Source organism: Myripristis murdjan, chromosome 1 (assembly GCF_902150065.1).
Source record: "Myripristis murdjan chromosome 1, fMyrMur1.1, whole genome shotgun sequence".
Classification (NCBI taxonomy): domain Eukaryota; kingdom Metazoa; phylum Chordata; class Actinopteri; order Holocentriformes; family Holocentridae; genus Myripristis; species Myripristis murdjan.
The window spans coordinates 24,497,606-24,513,993 of record NC_043980.1 but is presented as its reverse complement, the minus strand read 5'-3'; the positions used below and the strand labels follow the sequence as shown (position 1 = coordinate 24,513,993).

The 16,388-nt window shown below is 41.5% G+C and overlaps 1 protein-coding gene across 7 annotated transcripts in view; it reads left to right on the top strand.

The window, feature by feature from the left end:
- The window catches only part of sh3gl2a (SH3 domain containing GRB2 like 2a, endophilin A1), a 41,659-nt gene extending 33,315 nt beyond the window's left edge, over positions 1-8,344 (top strand). For 2 of the 7 annotated variants that reach the window (XM_030050136.1, XM_030050127.1), the window contains exons 3-12: positions 572-644; positions 825-968; positions 1,351-1,484; positions 1,755-1,913; positions 2,795-2,898; positions 3,176-3,297; positions 4,177-4,369; positions 4,901-4,912; positions 5,374-5,385; positions 5,518-5,671. In XM_030050136.1, the coding sequence (XP_029905996.1) occupies positions 572-644; positions 825-968; positions 1,351-1,484; positions 1,755-1,913; positions 2,795-2,898; positions 3,176-3,297; positions 4,177-4,369; positions 4,901-4,912; positions 5,374-5,385; positions 5,518-5,560 (996 nt within the window). In that variant the 3' untranslated portion in view covers positions 5,561-5,671. Of the gene's footprint in view, positions 1-571; positions 645-824; positions 969-1,350; positions 1,485-1,754; positions 1,914-2,794; positions 2,899-3,175; positions 3,298-4,176; positions 4,370-4,900; positions 4,913-5,373; positions 5,386-5,517 lie in introns of all 7 variants that reach the window. The other 5 variants (XM_030050145.1, XM_030050152.1, XM_030050159.1 and 2 more) reach the window with 5 other exon arrangements.
- Positions 8,345-16,388: the final 8,044 nt, after the last annotated feature.

The window sequence follows — 16,388 nt, the reverse complement described above, 5'->3', positions numbered from 1 at the left end:
GCAATTGACTGAGGTTATCCTCTGCTGCTTTTTTTTTAGTTTTGGAAGGCTATAAAATCTTTTGATTTCCTCTGCCGTTTCCCTGCCTCGCTGGAACAGCCAGACACAACAGAAAATCAGCACTGTGCAGTTTTGGCAGCAACTTGACTTGTTCAGTGGTCTCCCAAACATGATTGCTAGGGATCACATGTTTTGCTGTTACTTTAAGTGTGTGTGTGTATGTGTGTGTGTGTGTGTGTGTGTGTGTGTTGACGTGACGTGCAAACCTGTAGGTACCTGGCAAACCTCATCAAACTCACACTGGGGCACAAAAGTAACCCTGTGTCTTAGTGTCTCCACCACGCTGCAGGCCAAAGTGGCACATTGTTTTTTTCTAGGTCTTTCCAGCAAGATGACACCTTTAAATCCAAAAATGCTTCACTGCTGTTGTGTTTCTCTCGTATTGTACCACTATCTTTTGTCCATTAGCTACTTTTATTTCTATCCATGTCATTTTCTCAATTCCTGTTTCCATACAACCCACTTCCTCGGTGTCTCCTGCTTATCCACTGTCTTACATTGTGGTTTACAGAAGGTGGACACCACCACAAGGGCGGTGATGGACATCATGACCAAAACGACTGAGTATCTGCAGCCCAACCCAGGTGAGATATATCATCCACGGTGATTATGACCATGCATACACAAGCAACCACATACAACAAATTAGAATCACATTTTTGGCGTCAGAATTGACATAGAGTCCTTAGGATTTGTGTTTACAAAGTATCTTTAGTCCAGAGCTGTTTGGTTTGATCGAGGGCTGACTGGACTTGTCTCCTCAGCCTCCAGAGCCAAGATGAGCATGATCAACTCCATGTCGAGGATCCGGGGCCAGGAGAAGGGACCAGGCTACACACAGGCCGAGACCATCCTGGGAGAGTCCATGCAGAAGTTTGGCAGGGAGCTTGGGGAGGAGTCTAACTTTGGTAAGGCGCAGCACATTCATCACTGCTACTCACAAAAAGTGTGAGAAGTCGCTGACACTTTTTTATAGGCTACACAAGAACACTGTGGCAGACCTTTTTCCCCTCAAGGACACAATAACAATGTTATGAAAAATGCATGAGCCCATTTTCCAGACAAGATGCCCCCAGTTTGCTTCATTATTTAGTTCCCCCTTGATGCCACAGTTTAAAGAGAAATATCTGTCTTCAGACTTATACCCTAGACTCCAGTGGCACAGCATCATTGAAAAGGAAAACAGAGAGGTTTTGGAAAGGCAAGCTGCATTCTCCCCTTTTCTCTGTACGCTGACATTAAGCTGTGAGTTAATGATGTGCTCCCTCTGTCTAAATGTGTGTTTTGCAGGGCTTGCTCTGATTGATGCTGGCGAGGCCATGCGTGAGCTGGGGGAGGTTAAAGATGCTCTGGACATGGAGGTCAAGCAGAACTTTATTGATCCACTGCAGAATCTCCATGACAAAGATCTCAAGGAGATCCAGGTATGGCTCCACAGCCCACATTCAGCCTCAGGGAATTCAGACACTCCTTTTTGGTTGCAATTTTTAGATGAAATTACATCAATCTTCCTGACCAAATATATCATCTCAAAACACAGCAACACTTCAGTTTTCATCCGTTTAAAGATCATGTTTTAAGTGCGAAAGAAAAAAAATATCAGTAATCTGAATGATCTGTTGGTCAACAATTCAGATTCACTGTCTGATCTTATTATATGTAACATGTCACCCTTGTCCGCTCATCTTTTGCAGCATCACCTGAAGAAAATGGAGGGTCGTCGTCTGGACTTTGACTATAAGAAGAAACGTCAGGGCAAAGTGACAGAGGACGAGCTCAAGCAGGCACTAGAGAAATTTGATGACTCCAAGGAGATTGCTGAGCAGAGCATGTTCAACTTGTTGGAGAGTGATGTAAGGAATATGTGTTCTCACCCTGATTCTCACTTTCAACCATTGCTGTATCTTTCTACCACATCCATTTCCACTGCCCTGTTGTCCACCTGAAACCATGGTAACGATGGGGTCATGACTCCATGTTTGTACCATACTCCTGGTCTGCGTCACTGGAAGCCCCCACTCGTACATGTCTCACACTCGTTGAAAAAAAAAAATGAAAAGCACCACAACATTAAGGTTCTGCAAATGCTACTGTCAAGAATATCAGTCAGTCCTTATTTAAAGGCCTGTTCTGATCATGATCTGTCATGATCTGTCCATTACAAATGTTGGTTGCATAAACGTGTACAAAATATGGCTATGGCTAATGTACCACCATGTACTCCCATTCATTTTAAAAAATGTTCACTTGTGTATCATGTGTGTCACCTTGGAGGTTGATACACATAGGTAATCTTTTGAATACTTGAATACTTGATTACTGTTTTACTCTATTATAAATTCCTAAAATTTGCCCATTAATACCAACTTGTGTTCCACATTCAAAACTCCCATGTACTTAGGTGAGACAAAAGCAACGTAGCTGGAGCCAGAAGTCTATGCATATTCTGTACACGCTGATATTTTTGAGGGACAGATACAGTCACAATTGTTGACTAGAAGTCAAATTAGAGCCGGTACGGTTCTTTAACCAGGCAAGCTGGCTAAGAACATCGTGTTTCTCACCTCAACCATCTGTGCCTGTCGCTGCAGCGTAAAATGAATGAGTTCAGGTCTTTGTGACATTTCATTTCACTGATCATTTCATAGCAGCTCAAGTAATTCTGTGGTGTGTGCCACCAGCCGTGCCAGCAACATGTAACAGTGGCTCCTGCGACTCTTCTTTGTGCGTGTAGATCGAGCAGGTGAGCCAGCTTGCTGCATTGGTCCAGGCTCAGGTGGAGTACCACACCAGGGCCGCTGAGATCCTCACACAGCTCTCCAGTAAGGTCGAGGAACGGTCAGTACAGTCCCACTGCAACTACAGTGTCCTTGTTGTAAAGAATAAATGTAAATGTGTGTGAAGAATTTTAAAGAGTGCATATACAGTTCTTGAATGTACTAAAAATGATAAATAGAATATACTTTATATGAGTTGAAACGCAGATAGTAGCCTAGTTTTTTCACCCCGTCATTTGAGCATAAAATTTCAGTAGCACAGCTAAAGGAATAGATTATCCCAATGGTTCATTTCTATCGTTTATGTTTTGAGGTTTTCTCTGTATTCCACATTGCAGGATAAGAGATGCCTCTAACAAGCCCAGAAAAGAGTTTCTTCCCAAACCACGCACATCCCTGGACTTCTCCATCAGTGAGAACCACAATGGAGGCATTCACAGTGGTGCCGCACGGTCCCCAGGTGAGCCTGATTATACAAATATTATTCGTCCTGCCAGGAAACCGGCCCTTGTTCCCTCTCTCATTAGGGCATCTTATCCGGGAGATGTGCCGGGAGGTATTTCAGGTCATGCAGAGTTACAAGTCCAATTTGTACAGAACAGGAAATTGCACACGTCATTGTTGGTTAGCCGGTGGCTCTGGAATTAAGGGTCCAGTGCAAAAATCTGCTGGGCTTCAGACACACTTCACACACAATCTACCATAACTGGAGAACAGTTACCTGTCAAGAGTGTCACTCCTGGATTAGCCTGTGTGGCACGATGATAAATCCAGACTCTAAATGTTTCAGTGGTTTGTCGTCTGTACTCACCCAGACATCTACTCAAACTACTGATCTGACTCTCAAAACAACAAAATTCCTCCACATGTCCTAACTTGTAATGATTTTCACCCCTTTGAGAAGTTCTCATCCTTCAAACAGAGGATATTATTGAGGGATACCACAGTTGCTTGCCCTTACTAATGGTAAAGCACATTTTGTATTTTATTCCCCTGTGCTACTGTGTCTTTACAGCAGAGCAGTAAAGACACATCTGTTTAAACTTGGTTCAAAATATTGTCAGAATATTTATCTGGTATTTATCATATCAAAAAAAACTGATGTTTTTGTTTCTGGGCTGGAGATCCCCTCTTTAGACTTAAGTCAATCAAGTAATGAATCACTACATCATCAGTATACCTTTGCGTATTTTTCCATCGGCCTATCTGTATTTGCCAGTTATATTGTTCTCCACATTTATTTGCTACACACATTTTACAGTGCCTCCATCAGTCTAGAACAAATGAATACAAACATGCACTCTTCTCTTTCCCCTTATGATTTTGTTTATCCTACTAGGGGCAAGGTCTCCAGGTGAGCCTAGGTCAAACTTACCCTTTTTTCTGTCTGTGCGGTGTTGTGTGCATTCACACTGCCTCATACCTTCAGCCCCATCATCTCATTTACACAATATTCCTTTGCAAAAACTCACATCACTTCTACTGCTTTCCTTTTCCCCTGCCATCTTTCCTCTTTGCAGCAAGGTCCCCAGGTGAGCCACTAGTGAATCCCGCAGAGATACATCAATGTCTCTTCCATCACCTCGTCGCTCTTGTTTTTCTATCCATCATTTGCTATTTTTTTTTCCTCTGCCTAATATATTCATAACCAACCAACATTGCCACACAAGACTCGACTTGTTCCAGATATGTTGGATTTAAACAAAATAGCAGAAAAAACAAGTGCTGTCCGCGCGTTGTGCCAAGAGTGCCAGAACAAGAAATGAAAAGAGCGCCAGCGGGAAAGCATTTGCTATTTCTGTTCTTTTCTCTTGTCAGTGTCCTGATCCATCTTGTCTTCCTGTCCCTTTCCTTGCCCATATGCCTTTCAACCTTTCAATCTCTTTTCTAACTCATCCTTCTTCTTTTTTTATGAGTGACCTCTTCATTCCTGCACCCATATATCCATCTATCCATCATTTATATATATCCATCTCCCAATTTATCCATCAAGTAAATACTATGAAACATAAACATCTCTGCTTCTCTCTCCCCTTTGCTTTTTCTTCCTTTCCCCTTTGCAGCAAGATCCCCAGGTGAGCCAAGAGTGAACTGGGAAGAGATGCAATATCTCTCTCACTCTTTATTCCCTTTTTTTGAGTCCCTTCTGTATTCTGACAGTTGACTTTGATGTGTGTCTTTTGTCTGCATTTTTGGCTGCAGTGCAGTTTCAGTCTAATCCCTTCTGTCTTTCTCTTTGTCATCAAGTTGCCCGCTGTGTTTTGATTTCTTATTTTTATCCAGCCATGCATTTTCCTCACCTTTCCGTGCTTATTTCTCATCGGGATCATGGGTTCTAATTTTTATGTTGTTTAATTTTGTATGTTTAATGCAATAACCATTTCTCAAACACTGATAAAGACATGTTTCATGCTTTTCTCTTTTGTTTTGTCTCTTTTTCTCTCCTCATCCCCCCTCTCTCTCTCTGCTTCTTTCTTTTACTCTCTCTGTCTCTCTCTCTCTCTTTTCTTTCTACCACTCCCTCTCCCCCTTTCAGCCAGGTCTCCAGGTGAGCCTTTCACAAGAGATACAATTTCATTTCACTATCATTATGCTTCATATTTATGTATCTACTACCATATGTCTCTTCTAACTGTCCTTCTCTTCTCTTACCTGTCTAACCCTCCCTCCCCCTCTCCAGCCCCCATGGACCAGCCGTGCTGTCGTGCACTCTACGACTTTGACCCTGAGAATGAGGGCGAGCTAGGCTTCAAGGAGGGTGACATCATCACCCTGACCAATAAGATCGATGACAACTGGTACGAGGGCATGTTGCACGGCAACTCCGGCTTCTTCCCCGTTAACTACGTGGATATCCTGGTGCCCCTGCCCCACTAGGACAGCAAGCCGCCCGCCATGACAACCCGCCGTGTTTACAACGGCAATCAAACCAATTCCTGGCCTCCAGTTCCTCTGCATTCCCAGTATCCTTCTCCTAAACATTCCTACAACCGCCCTTACTCCACTAAAAGGAGGAAAACACAGCAACAACAGTAACGAAGGCATAAAAGCGAGGTGTACGCACCAGTTGAACGTGAAAATGAACTTTCAAAGTAAATGAGGAAAAAATAAGTGATGATGTTGTTGCTTCCACGCCCCAGGAGTACCCGTCAGGCTTCCATAGTCATTTTATCCATTTCTCGTCCTGGCTATGTCTAGGTTTACATTGGCTGTTAGTCCATCATGAGTTTTGTCAAAACAGTTTTTCAAAATCACAGTTTCTCTCATTCACTGTACTTTGTGGAAACCTCTAGATAGCACTTTTTCTCGTTCTCACATACTGGAAAAATTTGGTCCACGTGCTTCATGTTTGTTAGAGACTGTAGGTCAAGCATGTTTTCAAATGTTAATGTTTTATCTTATCAAAACACGTTCAAGCTGACTTGTTATGTTTTTGTTATTATTCTTATTTTTAAATGGTTGTCTTCTGTTGGCATCTCAGATAGTTTCTTAGAGAGACCATGAACATTTGATGCTCTCAAGTCTCTGTCTGAAGGATGTCTTCATATTTATACTTGAGTTACTCCGAGTTTGACAAAGGTTACTGACAAATTCACCTCGCTGAAAACTAACAACCAACGTTAGACACAGTACGTTTTTTGCTGAGCAGACCTAAATGTGCGTGAGATTGGTCATATGTAATTTATATACCAAAGTTACTTGAATCAACTCTGCGTTTCGTTTCAAGGTTTCCAGACAGCAAGGTGTGGGTGGCAGTTATAGTCCTTTGGTATTTTTATCAAAGGAGTAAAATTGTATTATTCTCCTGTTATGTTGCATATTTGAGCCAGTGATCAGTGAAGTGATAAACATGAATTGCAAAAAAAAAATAACAAATTGTGAAGTTTAAACTGTTTGAAGTGACGTAAGAAAAATTTGATGCGTTTGCTCAATATGAAATAAGTTTCAGTCCTCTAATGTGTATTTTACCAATGACTTGGAGATATTTGTGACAAATGGTTGCTGTATCGTGATATAATAACTTATAGGAATTTACTACTCATCGGGGCACCTGTTTTCTCTGCAGCGGAAGGCATAGTTCATTTAGCTGTACCAGAATCCCTGTTTGTCAGAAAATGTTTAGCTGTTTAGCTGTCTATAAGCCACTGATTAAGAGAAAACTAGAACTAGCCCACAATCTTCTCCGTGAAATACTTTCTAAGGAGGACAAAGGTGTTCATAAATGGCTCATAAGAATGAGAGAACAATTCCTTTTTTTCTATCAGTGGCAATATTTAATTCAGTGAAAAGAGTATTGATAACTAGATGCAAAGTCTTCCCACATTTCCCCTTTTCTCCCCAATAATGTGCAAACAAAAGTAACACCACCAGCTCTCCTTTTCCATCACAGACAAATTGTTGGACACATACACTATGCTTTATTCTCCCTAACCAGCTACTATGTGCTAGTATAGCCAGCTTTTGTGTGCACCCAGGGGGTCTGGACTCTTCTCTAACTGATGCATTGATATTCCAGAAACTTGATCAAAAGCGACTTTGATTACTATATGTCGTCTGCAGCCGAGCAGTTCGGTGCTGCGGCTTTTACTCACTGCAGTTTCACAGATGTCAACTCCAGTGGCTTGCCTGGCAATGTGTTACCATTTTGCAAAACAATCGGTGGGTACGGTGGGCAATAATGCTACTGTTTCTCCCGTCTTGTAGTAATGTTGTGTATGTACATAGGGACAGGGTGTTGGTTTGCAAAATATCTGTTATGCACCACCTCCAGTGCTGAGACATAACTGATATCCTGTTTCTGACAGTGTTTATTTCAGCACTGAAAGCAACATGGATGTCTCTTTGATAAAAGGACCAACGCATGATATAGAATAACAGTGTTAATGTCGATGAATAGCCAACTGAGAACACATATTAAGTGTTATATTGAAAAGGGAAGCACAACGTTAAACTGAAAGTATCATTTGTTGGTTGGGGAAAAATAATGATATAATGTAGCTTGAAGTGGTCATGCGTTTATTTATTTATTTATTTTTTAAAAAGGCTAATATAAATTCCTCCTTCCAACAAGAGCCGATTCCTCCTTGTTTTTCTCTTTCTCTTTTTTTTTAAAACAATTGTGTGTATCTTTGCCCTCAATGAGGACTGTACAGCTTTTCTGTGTTTTGTTTTCACCTTGTATGTGTGTATAGTCGCGCATCTACAGTAATGTATCTTATTTTTGTAACTGTGATAAAGTATACACATATAGATGTATATATACAGTATATTCAGTAATTATCCAGAAGCAATGTGAAGGGAGGGATTCTCTGTGCTGCACATGATTGTCTTTTGACTCTTTTTTTGTTTTGTTTTGTTTTGTTTTGTTTTTTGTTTTGTTTTGTTTTGGTTTCTGTTGAGTTTCTTTCATTCCTGCACTGGATTACAAGACAGTATGCTTGATGTAAAAAAAAATGTTATGATAAAAGTCAATGTAATTTATTGAAATAAATACCAAGACATAGTTATTGCCCCGTTGATTGCTCTGGTGCATCCACACTCTCAACAGTTGCATTTCGAGCCAAGTGGCTTAGGAATTACATGGCTTGCTAATTAAATATTTTTCTTATTATGATCTTTAGGTAACATTTGTTGTTTACAAAATATGAATAGCCAACGGGCTTAGTTCAGCAACTATAGGAGTGGAAAGAAGATGCATTTCTTACATCTTCTGAGATAGCCCACTTGAAAAGGACAGGGCCAAAATGCAATTTAAATGTCTTAAAAATCTTGCTACTGTAATCTTAGCAAAGTCATTCAAGTTCAGTACAGCCACTGCAGTTGCATGCCCTTTGCATTATGTTGCAAGATGCTAGAAGTATCACATTTTAAAGGCTGTACATGATAAGAAAGTTTAAAATGTGAAAACTGGGTAATACAGTGGTTAAAACCTTGCATAAGAACAACAGGAAATTGTATAGTAGCATCATCAGAAATTTAACCAAAAAAAAAAAAAGTAACATAATAACAATAAATTCACTATTGAGCACCACAGACACAGTATAAATTTCTGTTGGGATATTATAGGAATGTTGTAGGGATTTTTGCTAGGGACATATCATAGCACTTTACCTGTGTTGGATACAAGCTGTGTCTTGTTACACTGATCAAATATCAGCTACTGTTATTCCTGCACGGTATAGATGGAAAGTTCAGATCCAAGGTCTGATTAGCCGGCCCTGCATGACAGCTAACATCAGAGGTCGGGTGGCACCCTGTGGTCCGCACCCATTATCTGTCACCACCAGTCAACCTGGCTACACCCTCTTTTCATGCATACAGTTTAACCCCTGCTCAGCACCTTCCACACCACAGCACATTGACAACGATCCAGTTTTGGGGGCCAAAGTAACGTCCCGCATCACGCTAAGTCAGCCAGTATTTTTTGAACTTCACCGGAGCATATCATCTCTACAGTCACACACCCTATGGCCTCTCACTCCACTGATCACAACAAATATAGACACAGCCTGTACACTGTTTGACATGGTACGGGTAAGACAAGTCTCCAAACACCTATGCCAGCCACAAGGAACAGTGGCTGATAATATGATATGTGTACAGGTGGATACTGTGGATACAGGGCGTCTCCTATCAAATGTTATTTTGCGGCTCTGAAAACTGTGCCAGCTGTTTACCATGAGCTTCACTCGCTGTGATCTTGTTTAAACTGAAACAAGAGGTAAAGCATCCTCTAGTGGTGGCAAACTTTCATTGCTCAACAAAGTGGTTCTCAGAAAGCACCAGGCCGTTGATTTACACAGTGTCGTGCAGTTAAACATTTACTAAGTCACGGCCTTCACTCGGTTATTTCTGCAGAGAGGTGTGGGCTGGAAAAAGCTTTCCTCTTACCAAAAAGCTTTCTGAGGTGCTCTGTGCCTTGAAGAGCCTGTCAGTGGGTGCAAAAAAAAAGAAAGAAAGAAATAGTCATGCAAAACGGCAACCTTGGTGGTCACAGTCTATGTGGAAAGTGCTTGTGCAGAGATTCAAAAAAAAACTCTGACTCAATGCACAAACACACAGCGGTCTTCACGTGCATGCAAACACTCTCTTCCAGATCCAGGCTATGCAGTGGCACCTCTGACACATGCCCACACACAAACACTGTAGGCTGGGGAGTGGGGGTAGAGTTGCAAGGGGGAGACAAGACAAGCAATCCAGTAAAAAGCATTCCACAGGCCCTCTCTCCTGGTGGGTGGCCTGCTTGGACGCAGCACCACTGAGACAGCTACTCCAAAATCCCCTCACAGGTAGTGTGTGTGTGTGTGTGTGTGTGTGTGTCTGCCCATGCCGCCCTGTGTTATGGACACCAACACTCACACACACTGAACCTCCTAACAGCTGATCTGCATGCATGTCATATTGAAATGGCACATGATTTGTGACCACTAGTGAACATATTTCAGCCACTGTCTGCCTAAAGGTTGATAAAATTTTATCTAGCTGCCTTGACATGCCTAAGGAGAGGACGGGGAAAGTGAAATGATGTTAAGTCACCAGTGATAATAATGTCTGCTTTGTGTTTCTCATCAGAGACTATACGTTTTGAAATCAAGGCAAACTGGACTGGCTGCAAGAGCCAGATTATGCCTCATCCTCACACAGTGATGCATTTCATTTGCGTGTCTACATAAAAGATGATGTGTGCTCAATCAGCCAGTCAGCTAGTCAGCCATGGCAAGCTTAAACTGGCACACAGGGAGGCCACTCCATCATATTTGACACTTGAATCAGCCACAGCTCTTAATGCATGAATGGATGTCTGCATCTGCTTCTGGCCAACCCCACACCGCAGCAGAACGCAAAACACCCACGCCAATAACAGACATGTCATACATAGCTACACAGAAAACTGGCATATCATGTAGAAATATTGTACTAACTATTCTTATGTATGAAAATAAAGCTTACTGGAGGAAAGTGAGAATAAAGACAAAAAATGTTATATGTTTCAATGCATATGTTTCAATGCAAACTTTTAAAAGTACCTCAAAAGCAGCACAGGTCAAAAACCAGAGAAGGTATGTGCAGCTACTTTAAGGTCTGCATATTTCCACATTTCACAACATCAGAACACACAACTTGTCTTGGTCCTGTCCTTCTCTCTCTCTCCAATGTTCTCTCTCTAGTACACATATGAAAAAACACACTGGGGAAAGGAAGAGAGATTTCAATAGATGGAGGGAGTGGGAAAAAAGTGCATGAAAATCGAAATAAAGAACAGTGGAGAGAGAACTTAAACCTGAACAAAGAAAAAGGATAAATCAAGAAGAGAGCTGGCACTGGTAACGCAGTGAGAATTCACACACACACACACACAGATCCACATGCACACTTAGGAGCAGCTGTCGGTGGGAGTGTGCCAGTGTGTGTCATTACATGTTTTCCTGCGGCTTTCTTACATAGTTTCTCTATTCAGCAGGAAGGCCCAGCTCTCAACACCAGACAGAGGCACCTAATACCCTCGTCTGTCAGGGCTGCTCAAAGAGTAAGTGATTGGAGATGACAAACGAGGCAGTAAGACAGGTCAGGCAGCTACAGCAGGAGAGAGAGAGAGGAAACGGGAGAGGGAGAAAGAGAGAGAGAGAGAGATTGGGACTGTGTGTGTGTGTTCTTGCATATTTGTTAATCACACCATGAGGGTCTCCTGGGGTCTGACGCCACGCTTGTCTGTCTGTTGTTGGTCTTCAGGAGAGTGAACGGAGTCTGAGTTTGTTTCCGGCCTTATACCCAAAATGTCTCCTGTATGAGGGTCTCTGTCACTCAGGCTTACATTGGAATCCTGTGTGTGTGTGTGTGTGTGTGTGTGTGTGTGTGTGTGTGTGTGTGTGTGCCTGTCTGTGTCTGCATGTGCACGCTACAGTAACTCTTTAAGCACAAACCACAAAAAATAGTGATGAAATCCTCCATTTGTAGCTCTACAATTATCCGTGATTCAAATGTTCAGCCGCAGTGCAATAATGACAGTATCTGTTCACCAGAGGGCCATATCCTGTTTGCCTTTAAATCAGTTCAGTTCAGTTAAAGTAAGCCTTTTCAGCAGCAACTGAAACAATATTACCAAAGCATTTCAGTACACAGCATTTTAGTACTCTCTGATGAAACTGGGAAAACAGCTTAGGTGAGGCAGGTCTCATTGCAGCTGGAGCATTTTGATGTTTAAGAAAGAAATCATTAATAGTTTTTGTATTTGTACCATGCTGAGAGAAACACACACATACACACACAGTCTTTTCCTATTCACTAGTGGAGGAATTATGACAAGGTAGTATATGTGTTTTTTTTTTGTTTGTTTGTTTTTTTTGTTTTTTTTCCATTTGTAATGTCCATGTCATGTCTATTCAGTTTAGTTCAGTTTAACCTTCCCTACATCGGCCTGATCATCAGTCCACTCTGTCCTAACTCTTTTTATTCCTGCTTTCCCAGAGTGGGGATTATTTTCCACCTCCAGTCGGGACAAAGTCACACTGTCTGCTGTGGGCCAAAAACTTGCCTTTTCAAGAACAACCAGAGATCCTCTTGTGCCAACCAAATCATACTAATGTCTTGCTCCTCTTCCTTGCTTAAAAAAGGTGCATGAAAATCAAAATAAAATTACAGTGGAGAGAGAGACCGAACAAACAAAATGGATAAATCAAGAAAAGCACTGACATTGGTAAGGCAATGAGAATTCACACACACACACACACACACACACACACACACACACACACACACACACACACACATACACACACTATGCTTTGTCTTTTGATGGCGTTTGATCATTTTTGACTCACAGGAATCATTTGTTCCATCTATTATCTGGGCACTGATTGTTGCACTTACCAGAGCCTGACCAAAACTGGATTAATAAAGCTTATTAATAAGGCTAATAAAAACATCCAGACTGTTTTGATAAGATATACTGGCTGACATTTGTATTACACACAAAAATACACATCTGCACAAACCTGTGATACGGTACCCTGCCAACTCAAGAGCCACATGTATAAGTATTGTAAACAATGGAGTCTGCTGGACAAGCTAATGGTAAAAGTTTTTTGTAAGTGCTTTTTATTACAATATGTACTCTGCAATATGTCTTTTATTTGTTTATTATTATTATTATTATTTTTTTTTTTTTGCATATAGGGCAACATATACACTGATATTGATATAAGTTTGCAAAGCTAATTATATTGGCCAGATTGATTGTAATTGAATTTGTCTACTGTTGCATTCACTATATGTCACTTGGGATAAGATTATCAGTGAAATGGCTGCAATGTAAGTGTAAATGCATCAGTGCACAGCAACAAAAAATGAAGGTAAATTACATGACTAAAATGAAATTGTAAAACCCAAACTCATAGCAATTAATTCCTGTGGTGACTGTGCGGCTTCTGAAACTTAAAGCTCTCATGCTGTCCTGTGATCTAATGACTAGCATAGAATAGTTTTAAATAGAGGTAAAATAATAGCACAGACATACTACTAGATAATTAGGGACAAGAGCAGTGCATACAGAATAATACACAATTGCCTGACAACTGGGCTAAGACTCAGGAGTTTTATTATGAGTTGGACCCAGAAACAGTGACAGGGTGCCACAGCTTCCCCTCTAGTAACCTTCAGGCGAAATGACAGCTTCAAATGTCTCAAATCTGGAAGCTGCCAAGTGCAGGCAACAGTCAAGCATAATGATTTTCTTCATACACCAAGAGCTATATGTTCATTATTTTGTTCATTTTATTAATATGAATGGTATGAGCAAAATAAGCAGCATTTGGCAGTGTTAAGCACCTTTACCTCCTGCAGTGTCTCATACTCCTGGTGATAAACTCTCCTCCGTGGTTTAGCTTGTAATGGCTTTTTTAGTGTGAGCCAACAGTGAACCAGAGACAGGCCTTTCATGACAAATGGTGCTAGGTTTAGGACCAGCCGCATGGCATGCAAAGCAGGACAATGGAACAACATTTGGTGTGCAAATCCATTAGTCCATTCAAATGGTGTCGCAAACAAAAGTTGATACACAAACATACATGAATGTGTGTATGTGTATGTGTGTGTGTGTGTGTGTGTGTGTGTGTCCTCAGAAGGCCCCCTGACCTATTATCTCTGTGAAAACATGTGGTATCAATTAAGGGTCGTTTAGCAAACCTGACAGTGAACTTGTGAACTTGGGCTTGTCCAAAAAATATAGCCAGTAGAAAATAAGGTGTTACATTAATCACATCAGCATCAGTGTTACTTGCATTGCGATTGTGTAGCCACTTCCCCCCCCCCAATAAAATTCCTGCTGTCAAGTTTCTTGAACAATTCACATGACCTCCCCAGGTCTCCTTGGGGATAGTCTCCTTGGTCGTATTTTAAGCCACTATGATACAGAAAATAATGATGTTTTAATCCCACCACTTTGAATCTTTTTGTAAGTGTTCAAGTATGGCATCCAACAATTTAACACTTAACACACACATTATCATTTCATAAGGATTTCTAGAGCAAAATCACTTCAAATGGGGGTCTATGGTTTGAATAAAGTCAAACTCAGTGTCTGGAACATAAAAAAAAATTGAAACCACTTGGTCTAAGTCACAAGTCCGCTGTGCCATACTGCATTTCAGTACTCAGCAAAAGACTTGGCTGGATTCAAACACCTTGAATTTGGTGTAATTTTTATTACTGAAGGTGGTGCAAAATGTCAATAAAGAGCGGGAGGGTTTTCCCCGTTGGCTGTTGAGGAGGAGTCTCTGTGAGCTGCCAGCCAGTGGAACCTGTCCGTTTCTGGATCTATTCTCTTACATTAATCCTGAAGACAGTCACACCCATACAGTACCATTGTGCTGCTGAAATCTCTCTATGCATGACAGACAGTGGGTGCCTGAGTCTGTTAGCCTGCGAGCACAGCCCATATCCCACATCCCACACACAAATATACATATGCACACATGGCCATACACAAACACTCAAACACACGCACAGATACCCCCCACTTCCAGGACTTGCTCTTCAGTAATCTGTCCATGTACACCTGCAGCTTTAGCAGACCCTCCCCCTGTCTCTCTTTCTCAGTCTGGGTGACTTGGACTGGGTTTTGCCACTCCACAGGACACACACCCAGACATGCAATAAGTTTATTCTTTGCTCCACGAATCCAGAAAAACTTGTCTAGCAGCAGGGAGGGCTTCAAGATTGTTTTGGAATGCCAGTTATTTTAATCCAGATGAAAAACTGATCTTTTCTCTCTGATCTTTTCTCTCTCTCTCTCTCTCTCTCTCTCTCTCTCTCTCTATCTCTCTCTCTCTCTCTGTACTCCCTGCCCTTTGGTCTGTGTCTTCATCCGTAACCTCAGGTCTGCATTCAGCACTTTGTTTCCCAAAGTTTAAGGCGGTTGAGTTCAAAATGTTTTTAGTGGACCAGACTGGGGCCCACAGAAAGATCAATAAAGATCCCAAGTTCTCCTCTGTGGTCCCAATCCAAGCTTCCTCTATACATTACGTCTGTGTAAGAGTGCATAGTAATCTTTAAGATAGCAAGCTTTAAATAAATTTGTTTTGATTTGTTTATGTTTGGATTACCAATCAGACCTTTAATCTCTTTGAACACAGAGTTGTCAGTGGACACACTCTTTACACAAACTTTTCACTGAGCCCCCTGAGCTCCAGGTTGTATAATAAACATATGATAACAGTATATTAGCCTACGCAAGTCAATGTAAACACACTCGCAGCATAAGCCTCAAAGTAAGTATTGTCATAGCCACTTTGTGGAAGAAAAGGAAAGCAAAAAAGGGCTTTCTTTGGACTGAATTTCCCCTGCACCTGCAAAACAGAGTAATCCAGCTGAGTAGGTATCTGTACATGGAGATCATCAGCATTGTTAAACATTATTTCCTGTCCTCTCTCTTTCTTTCTCTCTCCTCGCCCCTCACCATCCCTCACTCACTCTCACACACTCACTCCCTCTTTGTGTCTCAACAACACAACTTTAACCTGGGAATGCACCTCAGTTTGGACGTCTTTGCAAAATACAAGCCAAGGGCGCCTCGTGACAAACCACAAGGACCACTTATCAGCCCAACAAGTGCCAGAGGAATCCACCATTATCATAATGGTGGACATAATGGCATTATGTCATATATGGTGTCAACCTAAAATATTTTTTTAAAATCCGTACTGCTTCGGGTGTGTGTGTGTGTGTGTGTGTGTGTGTGTGTGTGTGAGTGTGCACAAGTGTGTGCTTCAAAATGTGTTAAATTCACAGCTGAGAGGGGTTACATTAAAACAACACGATTTTGCAAGTTTAATTGCCACAATTATACTGGTAGCAGTGATCTTCAGAGGAATCTGTCCACAATGGGTGAGATATGTTGCATTTGAGTACCTGATTGCTCGCACACAAGATGTGGCTTGTATTGGCTTTTTGCCTTAAGTACAGATAATCCACATGTGTCAGTGATTGAGGAGGTACAAATCCCACAGTAACAGACACACAGGTGGCATTGGAAAGACACGGCATACCAGTCTTGCT